The sequence below is a fragment of the Bufo gargarizans genome, chromosome 3, assembly GCF_014858855.1.
Source record: "Bufo gargarizans isolate SCDJY-AF-19 chromosome 3, ASM1485885v1, whole genome shotgun sequence".
NCBI classification, from domain to species: domain Eukaryota; kingdom Metazoa; phylum Chordata; class Amphibia; order Anura; family Bufonidae; genus Bufo; species Bufo gargarizans.
The window spans coordinates 206,863,177-206,879,919 of record NC_058082.1 but is presented as its reverse complement, the minus strand read 5'-3'; the positions used below and the strand labels follow the sequence as shown (position 1 = coordinate 206,879,919).

The 16,743-nt window shown below is 41.0% G+C and overlaps 1 protein-coding gene across 1 annotated transcript in view; it reads left to right on the top strand.

Moving 5' to 3' along the window:
- The window catches only part of LONRF2 (LON peptidase N-terminal domain and ring finger 2), a 59,783-nt gene extending 49,538 nt beyond the window's left edge, over positions 1-10,245 (top strand). Inside the window, exons 8-12 of the mRNA XM_044285560.1 lie at positions 660-781; positions 4,671-4,829; positions 5,856-6,018; positions 6,224-6,373; positions 8,755-10,245. Coding sequence (XP_044141495.1) covers positions 660-781; positions 4,671-4,829; positions 5,856-6,018; positions 6,224-6,373; positions 8,755-8,913 — 753 coding nt within the window. The 3' untranslated portion in view covers positions 8,914-10,245. The remainder of the gene's footprint in view (positions 1-659; positions 782-4,670; positions 4,830-5,855; positions 6,019-6,223; positions 6,374-8,754) is intronic.
- The last annotated feature ends 6,498 nt before the right edge of the window (positions 10,246-16,743 follow it).

Sequence of the window (16,743 nt, the reverse complement as noted above, 5' to 3'; positions counted from 1 at the left end):
ATTGTCCATATTGCCTCCTTTGCTGGCTGGAGTAATTTTTCCATCAAATTATACACTGCTCGTTTCCATGGTTACGACCACCCTGCAATCCAGAGGTAGTGCTCATGCTTGCATACTATAGGAAAAAGTGTCGGCCTGTCTGGTGACCTGGACCGTGGGAGCACACATAGGCTAGTGCTTTTTTATAGTATGCAAGTACGGCCACTGCTGCTGGATTGGAGGGTGGTCGTAACCATGGAAACGAGCAATGTATAATGTGATGGACAAAATAAAGGCAGCCAGCAAAGAAGGCAATATGGACAATCACAATACATTAGTAAGTGCCTTGTATTAACCTTCTCTACATGATAAATGCCATTTACTGTAGCGACACAGCCCCTTTAAGGGTGCATTCACATCTGCTTCGGACACTTAGTTCTTCTGTAACCTAAGAGGACAAAATAACACTGCCCTCTGTACTACTTTGTCAGACATTATGAACGGAAACTGACAGGTCCCTAAGGAAGCCTCCTGCGCAAATGTGAACATAGCCCAATTTGTTTACTGACTGAAGTGCAATGCAAGAGTATTGACTGTATATTTTGATACTACTATATACTTAGATTTGGCTCTAAGGACATTATTACTAATGCTATAATTTCTGCATCTATTTTATCTAGTACCTCGCAAGTAGAGCTTATAAGAAGACATTTCTGACAGAAGCGATAATTATACGTTACCTACCAGAAGAGCTAAGTGAGCGAAAGAAACTGTACGATGAGGAGATGAAAGAGTTATCAAAGTAAGATGCTTTGAATAGATTTTATCCAAGCGTTTCATCAATTTTTTTATAAATCATGCAACCGGTGTTGAGATTATGAATTATGGGCTGACTAGGACATTGATACCATGTGATTACAGTATGGACTGTAGTGATGGGGACTTTGTCTCTAGGTATCTGCATGTGTAGTGTGGAAAGGTAAGTCGTTTTAGAATTGGACAGTTACCTCTAGCAATATTCTTTGTCAATAAGGGTGGGTTCACATCTGCATTCTGGATTTTGTTATGGCTTTCCGTTATAACATGGTTATAACAGAAAATAACGGAATTCGTAAGACGGGAGTCAAAACGGAAGCCTTTAAGAGGCATTCCGTTTTGATAATCCATAATACAAGTCTACGGGTAGCACAACGGATCAGTTTTTGCTGCCCATAGACTTGTATTATGACGGAATGCCAAAACGGAAGCCTTTAAAAGGCATTCCGTTGTGCTTTCCGTCAAAATAGAAGTCTATGGGAATCATAACGGATCCATCCCGTTTCCATTATGAAGAACGGAGAAAAAGCCCTGTCGACAGGACTTTGTTTTCTGTCTTGCATAACGGGAACCAAGCGGATCCGTTATGATTCCCATAGACCTCTATTAAGACGGATCAAAACGGAATGCCTCTTAAAGGCTTCCGTTTTGACTTCAGTCTTATGGATTCCGTTATTTTCCGTTATAACGGAAAGCCATAACAAAATCCAGAACGCAGATGTGAACCCACCCTAAGGCACCAAAACGTGTTATATTTTATTATCATACTTCTCTACATATAGAGAATTTTATGCAGCTCATACTGAAATAACACCATTTAATGCTTTCTTAATATATTTGGAAAAACATTTGGCAAATATATTGGGTAACTTATGTTTTGCTGGTTCAGGGGCCCTCAGGATTCAGGATGAGTGCAAGATAATTAGAGCAATGGATTTACAAAGCTACTCAACGTTTTATACAGATATCAGTCGGACTTTATGTGCTACAGTCGCCATGTTACAGTCTTAAGATTATATGCAGTCATGTCCACATGATGGATTCTATTTAAAGCAATGGTTATTGCTGTACATACTTCTAAATAACTCTGAAAGCGCCCAGGAAAATACAATCTAAATTCCGTTTTATCTACCAGAGCTGCTCTAACATGTAAGACAGAATAAAACAGCGTGTTCAACTGCACACCTACAATATGGCAAACCTACTTGGCCACCTTAACCCTTAGGATACCGGAGGTTTTTAGTTTTTGCGGTTTCATTTTTCTTCCCCATCTTCCTTGAGCCATAACTTTTTTATTTTTCGTTTCGCAAAGCCGTATGAGGGTCATTTATTTTATTTTTTTTCAGGACAAGTTGTCATTTCTAATGCCACTGTTTAATTTGACATACAATGTAGTAGTCGTGGTCATTAGCCGCGGGTCTCTGCTGTTTGAAGCAGCGAAAACCCGCCGGCAATGGGGCCCGCTGCACGGCCGAGCGGGCGCTATGTTTGCCCATGTACGGCAATGGTAGTGAAAGGGTTAAACGTAACCTGTCATGTTAAAAATGGAGTCTGAGCTGCAGGCAGGATGTTATAGAGCAGGAAGAGCTGATCAGATTGATATATACGGTAGTTTTGTGGGAAAAGATTGAACAAAACTTAGGATTTTATATATTTATATCTAATTTTCTGATTTCATTGTTCACGTGGGAGGTGTTATCAGTGAGTCATAATGTTGAAAGAAAGATGTAAAGCCTATGGCAGCTGTATGATAGAAAACTTCTGGTCAGAGAATTAGTGGTTTTGAGCGCAGTACTCCATAGGTGTAGCGTGGTTTTTACCCTGCTCTTAGGCCTCTTTCACACTACCATATGGCCATTTTAGTGTTTTGCGGTCCGTTTTTCACGGATCCATTGTTCCGTTTTTTTGTTTCCGTTGTGTTTCTGTTCCATTTTTCCATATGGCATATACAGTAATTACATAGAACAAATTGGGCTGGGCATAACATTTTCAATAGATGGTTCCGCAAAGAACGGATACGGAAGACATACGGATGCATTTCCGTATGCATTCAGTTTTTTTTTTGCAAAACCATTGACTTTCATGGAGCCACAGAACGTGATTTGCGGCCAAATATAGGACATGTTCTATCTTTGCACGGAACGGAGATACAGAAACGGAATACATACAGAGTACATTCCGTTTTTTTTTGCGGATCCATTGAAATGAATGGTTCCATATACGGAACGCAAAAAAACGGCCTGCAAAACGGAAAAAAAAACGGTAGTGTGAAAGAGGCCTTAAAGTGTTTTTCTTTTTATAATTTACTGAATTTTACAGCTCTTACATGTACTGTTACTCTTCTGAGCGGGGATACATAATAAATATTCCACTACTCCATTTTATTAATGTGGATATTCTAACAGTATACTACACTGAGCAAAAATATAAACGCAACACTTTCGGTTTTGCTCCCATTTTGCATGAGCTGAAATCAAAGATCTGAAACATTTTCTACATACACAAAAGACCCATTACTCTCAAATATTGTTCACAAATCTGTCTAAATCTGTGTTAGTGAGCACTTCTCCTTTGCCGAGATAATCCATCCCACCTCACAGGTGTGGTATATCAAGGTGCTGATTAGACAGCATGAATATTGCACAAGTGTGCCTTAGGGCACTTTCACACTAGCGTTATTCTTTTCTGGCATAGAGTTCCGTCCTAGGGGCTCAATACCGGAACTGATCAGTTTTATCCCCATGCATTCTAAATGGAGAGCATTCCGTTCAGAATGCATCAGGATGTCTTCAGTTCAGTCTTTTTGCCTTTTCAGGACGGAGATAATACCGCAGCATGCTGCGGTTTTATCTTCGTCCAAAATCCGGAACACTTGCACTGGCATTTTTTCCCATTGACATGCATTAATGCCGGATCCAGCCCCGAGTGTTCCGGCAAAACGGATCCGGCGTCGCGGTCTGCGCATGCTCACACCGCAAAAAATTTTAAAAAAATAAATGCCTGATCGTTTTTTTCCGGATGACACCGCAGAGACTGATCCTGATCCATATGACAAATGCCATCAGTTTGCATTTGTCCACTGCTGGAACCCCCACCAATCACGAGAACAGGGGCCCTGTACCCCCTGAAATGAACAAAGCGGCCGTTTGCACATGCTTGTGGCTGCTCTATTAATTTCTATGGGAGTCCCAGAGGTAGCCGAGCACAGCGCCCACCAATCTCCGGAATTCCCATAGAAATGAATGGAGCGGCCACGCGCATCTGGGACTGGCCAGTCCGTTCATATCAGGAGGGCTGCAGGGGGAACGGGGCTACCATTTTTGTGATCGGTGGGGGTCCCAGCGGTAGGGTTTATTAGTTATCCCCTATCCTGTAGGGCAGGCATCCTCAAACTGCGGCCCTCCAGCTGTTGCAAAACTACAACTCCCAGCATGCCTGAACAGCCTACAGGTATCAGCCTACAGCAGGGCATTGTGGGAGTTGTAGTTTTACAACAGTTGGAGGGCCGCAGTTTGAGGATGCCTGCTGTAGGGGATACCCCTTTAAGCATCATCTGCACATTGAGGAGCACAACTAAACCAATATAAAGGTTTGATGTTTGGGTTAAAACATTTTTGTAGATAATGTTTGCTGTATTTATGGGTTGACTGAGTCTTTTAGCTCCTCCGTGCCACAATTGGTGCAGGAGAAGTTTAGTCAGAGCTGTGGTACTGTATAGTACTGCTCAGTAGACATACACATGGATTATTTCAACACTCTTTCCAGTGGAAATACATGTGAAAACCAAAAACATGTGGCAGTATTCTGAGACCATGCTAATAAGTGAACGAGCATAAAGCCATCACATTGACCTGTGTGTTTTTGTCTCAAAACAGCTTGAATAAAGATGTTCCAATATTTGTGTGTACCATGGCCTTCCCAACAATTCCTTGCCCGCTGCATGTGTTTGAGCCTCGGTATCGACTAATGATAAGAAGAAGCATGGAGACGGGAACAAAGCAGTTTGGGATGTGCATAGCTGATGAACTGAAAGGGTGTGTATGTCGTATATGTAGTATACCTTGCTTCTGTAAGGTATTAGGATGGATCTCTGAAGTTTTGGTACTAAGCTGAATTACCAGCAGCTGCAGAAATTTTGCATGAATTATGATCTGTTGGATATTTGATGAACTCTCTTGGCTAATAAAATCAACAGTGGATCCCAATCTTAAAGGCTGTAAGGTCCAGAATGAAACATAGTAATAGATAACACAGCTAAAACATTTCTACAATGTTTGATAGAGGATTATTATTAGTTTATGCACAGTCATTTTACTTTTACATGCAATCATAGTTCATTGCTGTATATGGCAAGTATGGTGCCCATCCAGGAATATGGGATTCTCTCCCACAAAATCCTTGTGTAAAAAAAAAAAAAAAAAGTAAGGATGCCGAATTGGAGAAAAAATCTAATTATATTTTACCTCTGGAGCATATACTTTGAGTCTTTAACTACGAGGTATTGAAAGGATTGTCACACAATGGGCATTTAAATGTCAGATTACTGGGGGCCCCAATGAGCATTAGATTGGGGTCCCAAGCCCCCAGTTTTCTCTTCACTGCATGACTGCATTAAGGGTGATTTCAAATGTAGCAGTAGTCATGTGTGCACATTGAATGGAGCGGCAGGGCGCCTCTTCGACTGGCGTTCCATTCAAAATCACCCTCACTGCGGTCGTGCAGTGAGTGGGGCCCTCAGGAATCAGACATTTAAATATCCATTGTGTGAGAACCCCTTAAATGCTTGCAGGGTACCATAAATGTGCAGCTACCAGACACATTGCTATCTCCTCCATGTTAAGCTATCAAACTCTTCAGATACAGTGGGAATTAGAGTTCCCAAATATGTAGATGGGAAAAACTGTAGTAGGTTATATGTGCCGTGGTTTTATTAAATTATGGATTATTGGTACGATTACTTTTTATTTGGCTAAAATATGAGTACTGTGGACTAAATGCTTTAGGATTGGGGAAAGGAAAAGGAAAAGTGAAGAATGAAATTAATTTCTTTGTTATTTCAGATTTGCGGACTATGGTTGCATGTTACAAGTGAGAGATGTCCAGTTTTTCCCCGATGGCCGTTCAGTAGTGGATACAATAGGCCTGAGCAGGTTTAAGGTCTTGAGCCATGGACAAAGAGATGGATACAACACTGCAAATATTGAATATCTTGAAGATAAAAAGGTATAACAATAAAAATGGAAATAGTTGTATATCTACCATCAGTGAGAGCTCAATATTTCACTAAGAACGTATAAACATGTAATGGTCTTCCATTATATCTGGTATGTGAAACTCCAGTGTATGGACAGATTCATGAACTGGAGATTTCTAGATCTTGACTGTCTTAGCTTTGTTTGTAAAGTATTCTCAATTACTTTTCCTTCAGGTTGAAGGACAAGAATATGAAGAGCTTCTCATATTACACAATTCTGTGTATGATCAAGCCCTGGCCTGGTTTTCCTCTCTTAAGGACAATCTGAGGGCACAAATTCTCAACCATTTTGGGTCAATGCCGAGCAAAGATCCAGATCCTCAGGTCAGTACATGATTACTGTGAACATTTATGAACAGTAGTAGAAAGAATACCAGTACAGCTTTGTTCACATCTACGTTGGAACCTCCTTTCAGATTCTGTCACATTTAACCCCTTACCAAGTAATTTTTTCAGTTTTTGCCTCTCTATGTTTAACCCGTTCAAGACCGGGCGATTTTCTGGTTTCATTTTTTACTCCCAACCTTCCCAAGGCCATAACTTTTTTATTTTTCCATTCACATGGCTGTATGAGGCCTTTTTTTTTGCAGGGCAAGTTGTATTTTCTAATGACACAATTTAAAGTTGCATAACAATGTAGTGCGAAGTGGGGAAAAAATTCCAAATGGGGTGGAATTATAAGAAAAACACAATTCCGCCACAGTTTTGTGGATTTTGTTTTTACAGTGTTTTCTGTGGTAAAAGTGACCTGTTACCTTCAAGCTTCAGGTCAGTACGATTACAACAGTAGGATTATAGAAACCCTAGCATACAGGAGTATGCTAATACATTATAAGCATAAAATAATTTTGTAACGCTCCTTCCTTAATGGGATTATTTAAAAAAAAGTAATAACTAATGTAATTAAAACATGCAAATTAAAAACAAAAAGCTTGCAAAAAATAATACGTAACGTCTTATTTTTCATACAATACATTTTATTGCACATATGCTACATTAAAGCTAAAAAAAAACTACACTTAGCCTAATGAATTATACTCCATGGCACCGTTTGTGGCTAGGACAACACTAGTGTGCCCTAACAGCAGGATTACTGAACTTGCAGGCCTGAGGTCCTTTGTAGGTCACCATGGCTGCCTGCAGAGAGCTTAAAACTGGGACAGAATCAAGGGGAAATCCACTTTGATCATGCTGTGGTCACAGACTGTGGCCATCAAAGGTTTTACCGTTGAACTGAAGTTACCACTCATCCTAGATGTAGATCAGAAGACTGCTCCAAAAAGCTGTTAGTTACAGTTCATTCGTAGACCAGGATTGCTCATAGAAGCGCTCAGCTCCCTCTAAAACCTAAAGGCCCCTGAACTTTTCCACTGTGATTAATTCCCCTGCCCTTCTAAAATGTAGTCACATGCTCAACACTTTCTCATAATGCCGGTTTAAGTGCCAAATTTTTGGGAAAAGCGAATAAAAACATGCAAACTGTGCCTTTCTACAAACTTTTACTGACCTAAAAAATCAATATGTGCATCTGAGCCTGTAATCTAAATGGTTTGATTTGTATTACTGGTCCTGAATCTTTCAACTGCTGTAGCTCCATCCTTGAGCTACAATTTCGGTAAGCAGTTTACCTTTCAACATATACCCTACCTATATTGTCTCAACATCTACACTTATGTCCTTAAAAATGCCTTTAATGTGCAGTCTCTTATCTGTTCAGGCTACCTTTTAAAGGGGTTGTCTTATTACAGAGACTTACTCTCTATCCACAAGCAGTTGGACCCCCGCTGAGCACAAGAACTGGGCCCTGTGTTCTTTAATTTGAATGGAACGATGATCACACATGCATCTCTATGGCACAAATAGCCCAATGCTTGTACGTCACTAGCAGTCCCATAGAGTTGAATGTAGCGGATGCACGCATGTCTGACCATCGGGAACATAGGCCCCTTTTCTCATGATCCCTCTTGCAGTGGGACACCTGCCGGTCAAACACTTGTCCCCTGTCGTTAGGAGATAAGTTTTTGTTATGAGACAACCTCTTAAAATTAAACCAAGCCTCACTCGTGGTTGGATTCTTGCAATGGTTGGAAAGTTGTAAATTTTTTCCTATCGGTAAACATAACAGATGTGGCCACGCCAATCCTGCAATTTTATTCCCCCCTTGTAGGCATAGTGCCGTAACCTACGCATTATCACAGTACTGCCTGCCTTATTCTACTGGTCCCAAGATGTTTTAGTCCTCAAACTATATAAGAAAAACACATGAACATGGGTTGTTAAGGTTAAGTTCACACAGACTTTTTTTGGGCACTGATTTTGGGGTGGATTCCGGATCAAAAACACATGCAGATGTTCCCCATTACTTTCAATGTGAAATCTGCATGTTAATCCATGCGGTGCTATTTTTTTCCCACCTGCAGTTTTAGGAGCTGCGCCGCTGGCAAAAGAAGTGTCATGCCCATTCACATGGAATCTGTATCTAGAATCCTTGCCGAAAGCACACCAAGGAAAACAAGTGCATGGGAAAAAACCTTATGCGAATTTCACATCTGGTGTTTTTTTCAGCGCTGAAAATATTCTGTGTGGACCTAGCCTAAAAGTAAAGCATGCTCTTTAATTAAGAGAAGTGTTATGTGACTACTCTACAGTTTTTGTCTGACAGGCGTTTATTGTGATACCCTTTCTTTTTATTTTTTTTATTGCAGTCTAACTCAAGTGGTCCGGCCTGGTGTTGGTGGATGCTAGCAGTGCTGCCCCTAGAAAACAAGGCTCAGCTTACAATCCTGGCCATGACATCTTTGAAAGATCGCCTACAGGCCATCAGACGAGTCTTATTATTTGTTACTCGTAAAAGACCCAGATGACAGAAGTTTTCGTCTGATGTTGTGACTTCATCAAATTATTATTAATAATATATTTTTTATTTTAAACCTTTTTTTCTCTGCACTGAGGAACACTTTTTTTTTAGATTCCTTGTTTTGGAATTGATCTGAACTCTTTCTGTGAAAATACCATGCAGTGAATGAACAACATTGCTACCTGGTTTATCTCGCCTCCATGCACTCTGCCGGTGTTTGACTATCATCAGATGATCATTTGATGGCTACCAATCACCTGGAGTGCCTTTGTATGGACACAAATGAAATCTTGCAACTTACCGTATACTGTATGTTATCTATGTATTTTCACATTCTGCTGCATTTTCAAATGTGTTGCTATTACACAATAGGTATGGAATATGCATAAACTGAGGGTGGGAGAGACCAAACAGTGACCACTATGCAGCTGTGCAACAGCCACGTACTTAACTAGGGCATGCAACAGGCAGATTTTATCCCAGTATAAAAAAACGATCAAATATTTAGTACATATAATTATTTATTTAAAAAGGAGTATTCCTAACTCTTCTAACAAGATTTTGCGGAGCAGAGGCACTGATCAGAAGCCTACGGAAGCACTACGAAGCGTAGCTGTGGGGTCTTCGCACATGCTCTAACATGCACTTTGTGGCCCACAGCACGTGCACTGAGCAGTTACCCTCGTGTGCATGAGCCCTAAAGCATATGCACTCTTTGATTCAGTGCATAAATATAAACATAAAAAGAAAGCAGCTTTGTAAATAGTCTTCATTAAAAAGTTCTTAGCGCTTGGCATATACAGCTCCAGTGCAGGCTTTTGTGTCGCCATAGTTACAGACTACAAATAAACCCAGTGTGCAGTCTGATCCTGTAGTCATGTGTTGTCTTTCTTCTCCACCCATTTTTTTTTTTTTTTTTTTACAGACAGTTCTAGAAGGGAGTTGAATAAACACATGACTGAAAGATCAAACCACAAAAATAAAAATTTAATAAGTTGGCACACCTAAAAGATTGCAACCCATAAGCTCCATTCCTCCCAATCCACAAGTGATAAAAAACCAAATTATAACCAGACTTATGTTAAATTATTAAATCAACCATGTCCTTTTGCAGGATCAGCTAAATGAAGACCATTTCCCTTAGGTATTATAAAAAAAATATGAAATTTTTCCCACTCTCTACATAGATGATCTAGTACAGTGGTGGCGAAGATATGGCACGGGTGCCAGAGGTGGCACTCAGAGCCCTCTCTGTGGGCACCCACCCCTTGGAAAAAATCTATGGTGTACCAATATGCCTTAGACTTTTCCTGCCATTCATCAGGGCGCACTATGAACAGCACAGGCAGCGCACTGAATGTAGGCAGGATATTATAGCTAAATGATAAAAAACATGGAAGATATACTGTATTGGCCTGTAGTATTCAGGTTAAATTGCTGTGTTGGCACTTCACGATAGATAAGTGTGTTTTGGGCACTCTGTCTGTAAAAGGTTCACCATCACTGTTCTAGTAGAACCGACAAATCTCAGACCACCATGACCCTGCCATTACAATCAGCCTGGCAAAATCATGCAGTCCTTTAACAATAAATTTAAGCACTGTATTGCGCCCACGTCACTGTCTCCCAATGTGACCTCACCCTTATCTATTTCTCGAATCAGACTCTTGAAAGTATACTGTACATTGACCCATAGTTGTGCAGAGGCTACTTTTAAAACTATATACTTTCTTAACCTCCCTCCAAACCACACGCCCCATAGTACATGTATACAAATTCCTTTATAAAGGCATGTGAGAACTGGCCAGTCATTGAAAAATGTTCCATCACAGTGTGTTACTATCCATTTCACTTGCATATCTATTTGCCGCGAGGTAATCCCAATATCGAACATTTGTGAATTGGGAAGAATGGCAGTAGTATTTTTGTTCAGCAAAGATAGACCCTCTGTCCGACCCTCATATCCAAGATTTAAAAGGTTTGTTTGTAGTCTGATACCATTAAGACTGCAGAAATCAGTGTATATGTCCTGTAATAGTTTTAATGAAGGTACACCAGAAAATATCTATCAATATTTGAAAAGCAGCACCAGATCACTGTGACTTTGGCTTCTCAATGGTACCGCGCGTTCAGGTCTTCAATTCCACTCCTTACCTACTGCAGTCTCTGAGTATTCGGTTTGACATTCAGCACGGCCTAGACTTTTTAGCATATTTGGCTAGCTTTAGACCTAATAAATCTGGGTTTTGTGGTCTGCTTCACTTCAGACTACCTTACCAGGTTATCTTATTAGCTAGAAACACGCATCCATTGACAACTAGGTACGATTTCTCTTATGAGTTTGGTCTCTCCTTCTCGGATGATTACATTTGAGGGAACTTTACAGAGAATTATGTGATAGCAGCAACATTACTATGATCGACGTGCACTTATTACTTACTTTTCAGACCCAAATATTTAAGAGATCATGGAGACCTGGCAATATTGGAAACTATTGTAGTGCACAGGTTCAAGATCATTTCAAGCGTACATCCAGCTATAAACGACATATTATATTTCAGTCGATTATTTACATGCGCTGTACCACTATTTTACTGCGTTTTGCAGCATATCCTTTTAGGTGTGAGGGGTCAGTTATGCTTATGCGAAGCTTTGTTGCCTTAGTTCCCTTCACATATAGCAAATAGGGGCACTGATCTGAATTTAATTCAGTAGGATGTTGGCAGGCGGATCGTATACTGCTTCCATTGATATGGACCAACAATCTTAGAGATGACGGACAGACAATTTTTTTTTGTTATTTGTGAAGTTATTTGTGAAGGTGTTATTAGTGCTTTGTCTAAATATAATGAATCTCTTACCCCTAAAAAAATAGAGGTCTATAGCTGGAGGCACACTTTACACCAAAGCAAATCATCCAGTGGCTACTCATAAAGACCCCTGATGGCTACAGTGTTACCAACCACCACTGCAAATTTCCCTCTGAAATAGACATTCCCTTAAAGGGGTTATCTGGGATTTTGATACTGATGGCCTATTCTTAGCATAGGTCATCAATAACTAAATGGTGTGGGTCTGGGCATCCCTGATCAGCTGTTTGAAGAGGCTGCAGCTTACCAAGCACGGCTCCATTCATTGTATAGGAGCTGTACTTTGTATTGCAGCTCAGGTCCATTCAATTGAATGGAACTGAGCTGCCATGTGACCGATGGAAGTGACGTCACATGGCCTAGGAAGAGGCTGCAGCTCTCACCAGAGCGCCATGGCCTCTTCAAACAGTTGACTGGCGACGGGCCGACTCCCAACACCACCACCAATCAGATATTGATGACCAATCCTGAGGATAGACTATCAATATCAAAATCCTGGAAACCCCTTTATGGCTAGATTCACACGAGTATATACCGGATGTATTAAAGGGGTATTCCCATCATAGACAATGGGGACATATCGCTAGCATATGCCACCATTTCCTGATAGGTGCGGGTCCCACCGCTGGGAAAGGCACCTATATCGAGAACTGAGTGGGGAGCGCTGTGGTTGGAGGACCCCAGATTTCCCGGGGTCCGTCCACCACCAAGCGCTAATCCCCGCCTCTCCTATAGAAGTGAATGGGAGCGTACCGCGCATGCGCGGCCCATGCTCCCATTCATTTCTATGAGGCCCACGGAAATAGCCGAGCCAGGGCTCTGCTATTTTCGGCAGCCCCATAGAAATAAATGGAGGTCGGCTGCGCATGCGCAGTGTGCCCTCCTTCACTTTCGGGGCTCCATTCTCGATATAGGTGGTGGGACCCGCACCTATCAGACAATGGGGTCATATCCTAGCGATATGCCCCCATTGTCTAAGATGAGAAAACCCCTTTAACTGACTGTATAACGTGTGTCATGGATCAGAACTCATAGCATCGTAGTTCCCTACGTTAATGTGAGTTTGAGTCAGTTAAACCTGTGGTCCAGTGGTGACACACACAGGTAATCCATCCAGCCTGCACTCATGTGAATCCGGCCTCACATGAACAGATTTGGAAGTATTGGAGCAATGACAAACTGGCGCTCTGGGTCATGTTTGACTACTGTAATCCGCAACAAAGGGTCAGACGTGCCACACTGATGAACGGATGACACCTACTGACTGCTTCAGTTTACAACACATTTGTGTCTTAATTCATATGTTATAATTTAAGATGTAGTGTCCATTTTCTTTTCTAGATTTTGAATAGGTTTTTTCATTGAAGATGATGGTGTGTTATAAGACTAAAGAATCTTCAAGTACTTTCTGAAAACCAGCATTTTACCACACTCTGTGCCTGTGCTGAAGTTGATTGAGCCTCCGTCCATGTCTGTACTGTAGGAATATGTATTTGTGTTTTCTTCCAAGTCATATATTCAGAGAGAAGAGCAAAATAGGAACTGTGTAGGTTGTCATTGGTTTTACTTCCTTCAATGTTAGAGAAAATTGTTACTCATGCTGAAAGACACTGACAAGGTATTCCACTTGGAGTGGATGTTTTCCACAGCAATGGCTCTGGTGCGGTACTTGGACCTCATCTTGTTTTCTCTGCTGTGTGCTTTGGATGAAACAAAAAAAATCTATTTTATGTTTAAATGTGCACTATATGGACCAAAGTATTGGGACTCCTACACCTTACGGGAGCTTTTATGACATCCTCTTCTAAATCCAGAGGAATTAATATGGAGTTGGTTCCCCCTCTACTGAGAAGGCTTTCTACAAGAGTTTGGAGTGTATCTCTGGGAAATTCTTCCCCATTCATCCTGAAGAGCATTTGTGGGGTCAGACACTGATTTTGGACGAGAGGGCCTGGCTCGTAATCTGGTTGAGGTCAGGGCTCTGTGAGGGCCAGTCAAGTTCTTCCACACCACAGCTCAGCCAACCATGCGTTTATGGACTTTGCTTTGTGCTCTGGGGCACAGTCATGATGAAACAGAAAAAGGCCTTCCCCAAACTGTTCCCTTAAATTTGGAAACACAATTATCCAAAATGTCTTTGTATGCTGAAGTATGAAGATTTCCCATCGCTGGAAATAAAGGGCCTAGGCCAACCCCTGAAAAACAACCCAATACCTTCCACCAAAGTTTACAGCTGGCATTTGCCAAACTCAGACTCGTCTATCAGACTGCCAAATAGAGTGTGATTGGTCGCTCCCTGATCCAGAGTCCAGTGGTGGTGTGCTTTACATCATTCTATCTAACACTTGACATTGAGCTTGATGATGGAAGGCTTGCATGCAGATGATCGGCCATAGAAACCCATGCCATGAAGCTCCCGGCATACAGTTTCTGTGCTGATGTTAATGAGGTTTGATAATCTGCTGTTATTTAGTCAGAAGAGTATAAATTTCACGGAATGGAGGGCACTCAAATGACTGGGTATATAGAAAAAACTGATTGCATATAAGGTATAACCTGTTTCTTTATTGTTTATAAAATTATACCTTTCAATGTGTCATTAAATCAATAAAATTCAATAAAATTCCACCATTCAATATGTCAATGGTATAATATAACTAGGATATTATGATATAGTGAATCAATGAAATTGCATCATACAGTGATATAATATATCGAGGATGGTATGATCCCTCTCAATATATCAAGTTATATCAAAATGAAGGTCCTTGTATAACTGAAGACATCCTAAAGTAAAAGAAAAAGAAAGGAGACCTACTTATGCAGGCGATCAGTCTTCCTATATGCATAAGTAGGTCTCCTTTCTTTTTCTTTTACTTTAGGATGTCTTCAGTTATACAAGGACCTTCATTTTGATATAACTTGATATATTGAGAGGGATCATACCATCCTCGATATATTATATCACTGTATGATGCAATTTCATTGATTCACTATATCATAATATCCTAGTTATATTATACCATTGACATATTGAATGGTGGAATTTTATTGAATTTTATTGATTTAATGACACATTGAAGGGTATAATTTTATAAACAATAAAGAAACAGGTTATTCCTTATATGCAATCAGTTTTTTCTATATACCCAGTCATTTGAGTGCCCTCCATTCCGTGAAATTTATACTATATCTAACATTATGGCAATTGGTACTGCCATATTGGAGAGAGCACCAATCCGTGTTGTGCTGTCAGTAGAGCCTCTGTAACCTTTTTCTCATTTAGTCAGAAGAGTGTTGGTGACTTTTATGCGCTATGCACCTCGGCACTCGGTGACCCCTCTATAACGTTACATGGTCTGCTGTTTTGAAGCTGAGTTGCTGTAATTGTTAAATGCTTCCACTTTGCAATAATGCATGCATGATATATAGCAGGGAAGAAATTTTAGGAATTGACTTGTAGTAGAGGCATCCTATTACAGTACTACGCTTGAGCTCTTTAGAACAAGTCATTCTTTCCCAAATGTTAGTAAAGGCAGACTGCATTGCTAGGAGCTGGATTTTATACACCTGTGGCAATGGAATCTCTCAATACTTTTGTCCATATAATGTGTCATGGATATACATCCCATCAGACTAGAAAATCGTTTTACATTAACAAGAGAACAGCTCTGCCTTGGTGCAGGTGTATAGGGCATGTTCTGTCTTTTGCAGGACATAATATGGAAGCGGAAAGCACACAGATGACTTCATGGATCCGCGGTTTGTGGACTGCAAATGCTTCTGGTCCAATTAAAGGTGCAGCTTACTCTGCAGAGAAATAAGTTGTCATGCATCAACAGCACGATAGGGTGTGAAGAGATAGTTCTAACTGAAGCTTCTGTTTAAATCATGCATGTAAATGGTGTTGTATGACCACCTCTTCCATAGTCTGTGTGTTGCAGCTCAACTCTGTCCACAGCCCATAAACAAGAGCTGTTGGCTGTTTGTGATAGAAAGCAGCCCTGTTCTTCTAATCTCCTACAAACTATGTTAATTCATTGACCATTAAATTGACCATAACTGGTATGAGTGTCACATCCAAGTTGAATTAGTATGCATGGGGAAAATTTATTTCTATCGGAAAAGATATTGGAGAAAGCTTGTGTTGAGGTAAGGCCCCATGGGATGTAATCAGGCCTCTTTCACATCGGTGTTTTTCTTAGGCTACTTTCACACTAGCGTTTCTGGGTCTGCTTGTGAGATCAGTTTCAGGGCTCTCACAAGGCCCCAAACGGATCAGTTTAGCCCCAATGCATTCTGAATGGATAAGGATCCGTTCAGAAGGCATGTTTGGCTCCGTTCCGCCTCCATTCCTCTCTGGAGGCGGACACCAAAACGCTGCTTGCATCGTTTTGGTGTCCGCCTGGCCGTGCGGAGCCAAACGGATCCGTCCTGACTTACAATGTAAGTCAATGGGGACGGATCCGTTTACATTGACACAATATGGTGCAATTGTAAACGGATCCGTCCCCCATTGACTTTCAGTGTAAGTCAGGACGGATCCATTTGACTTGATCCATTTGACTGACTTTTTTTTTACATAGTAATGCAGACGGATCCGTTCTGAACGGATACCAGCGTTTGCATTATAGGTGCGGATCCGTCTGTGCAGATACCAGACGGATCGGCACATAAACGCAGGTGTGAAAGTAGCCTTATCTGGTATTGAGATACGTCATAGGATCTCAAAAGTGGAGGAAAACGCTTCAGTTTAGTGAATGGTGACAGAACTGAATGGAACGGAGTGCACCAGAATACATTCTGTCCCGTTGCGTTTCCATGATGCACACAAAAGCGCTGCAAGCAACATTTTTGAGTGCGCCATGGGATACTGATCAAGATGGATCCGTCATGAAACACAATGTGAGTCAATGGTGACGGATGCATTTTTTCTGACACAAAAAAAACAAATCCGACGTCCATTA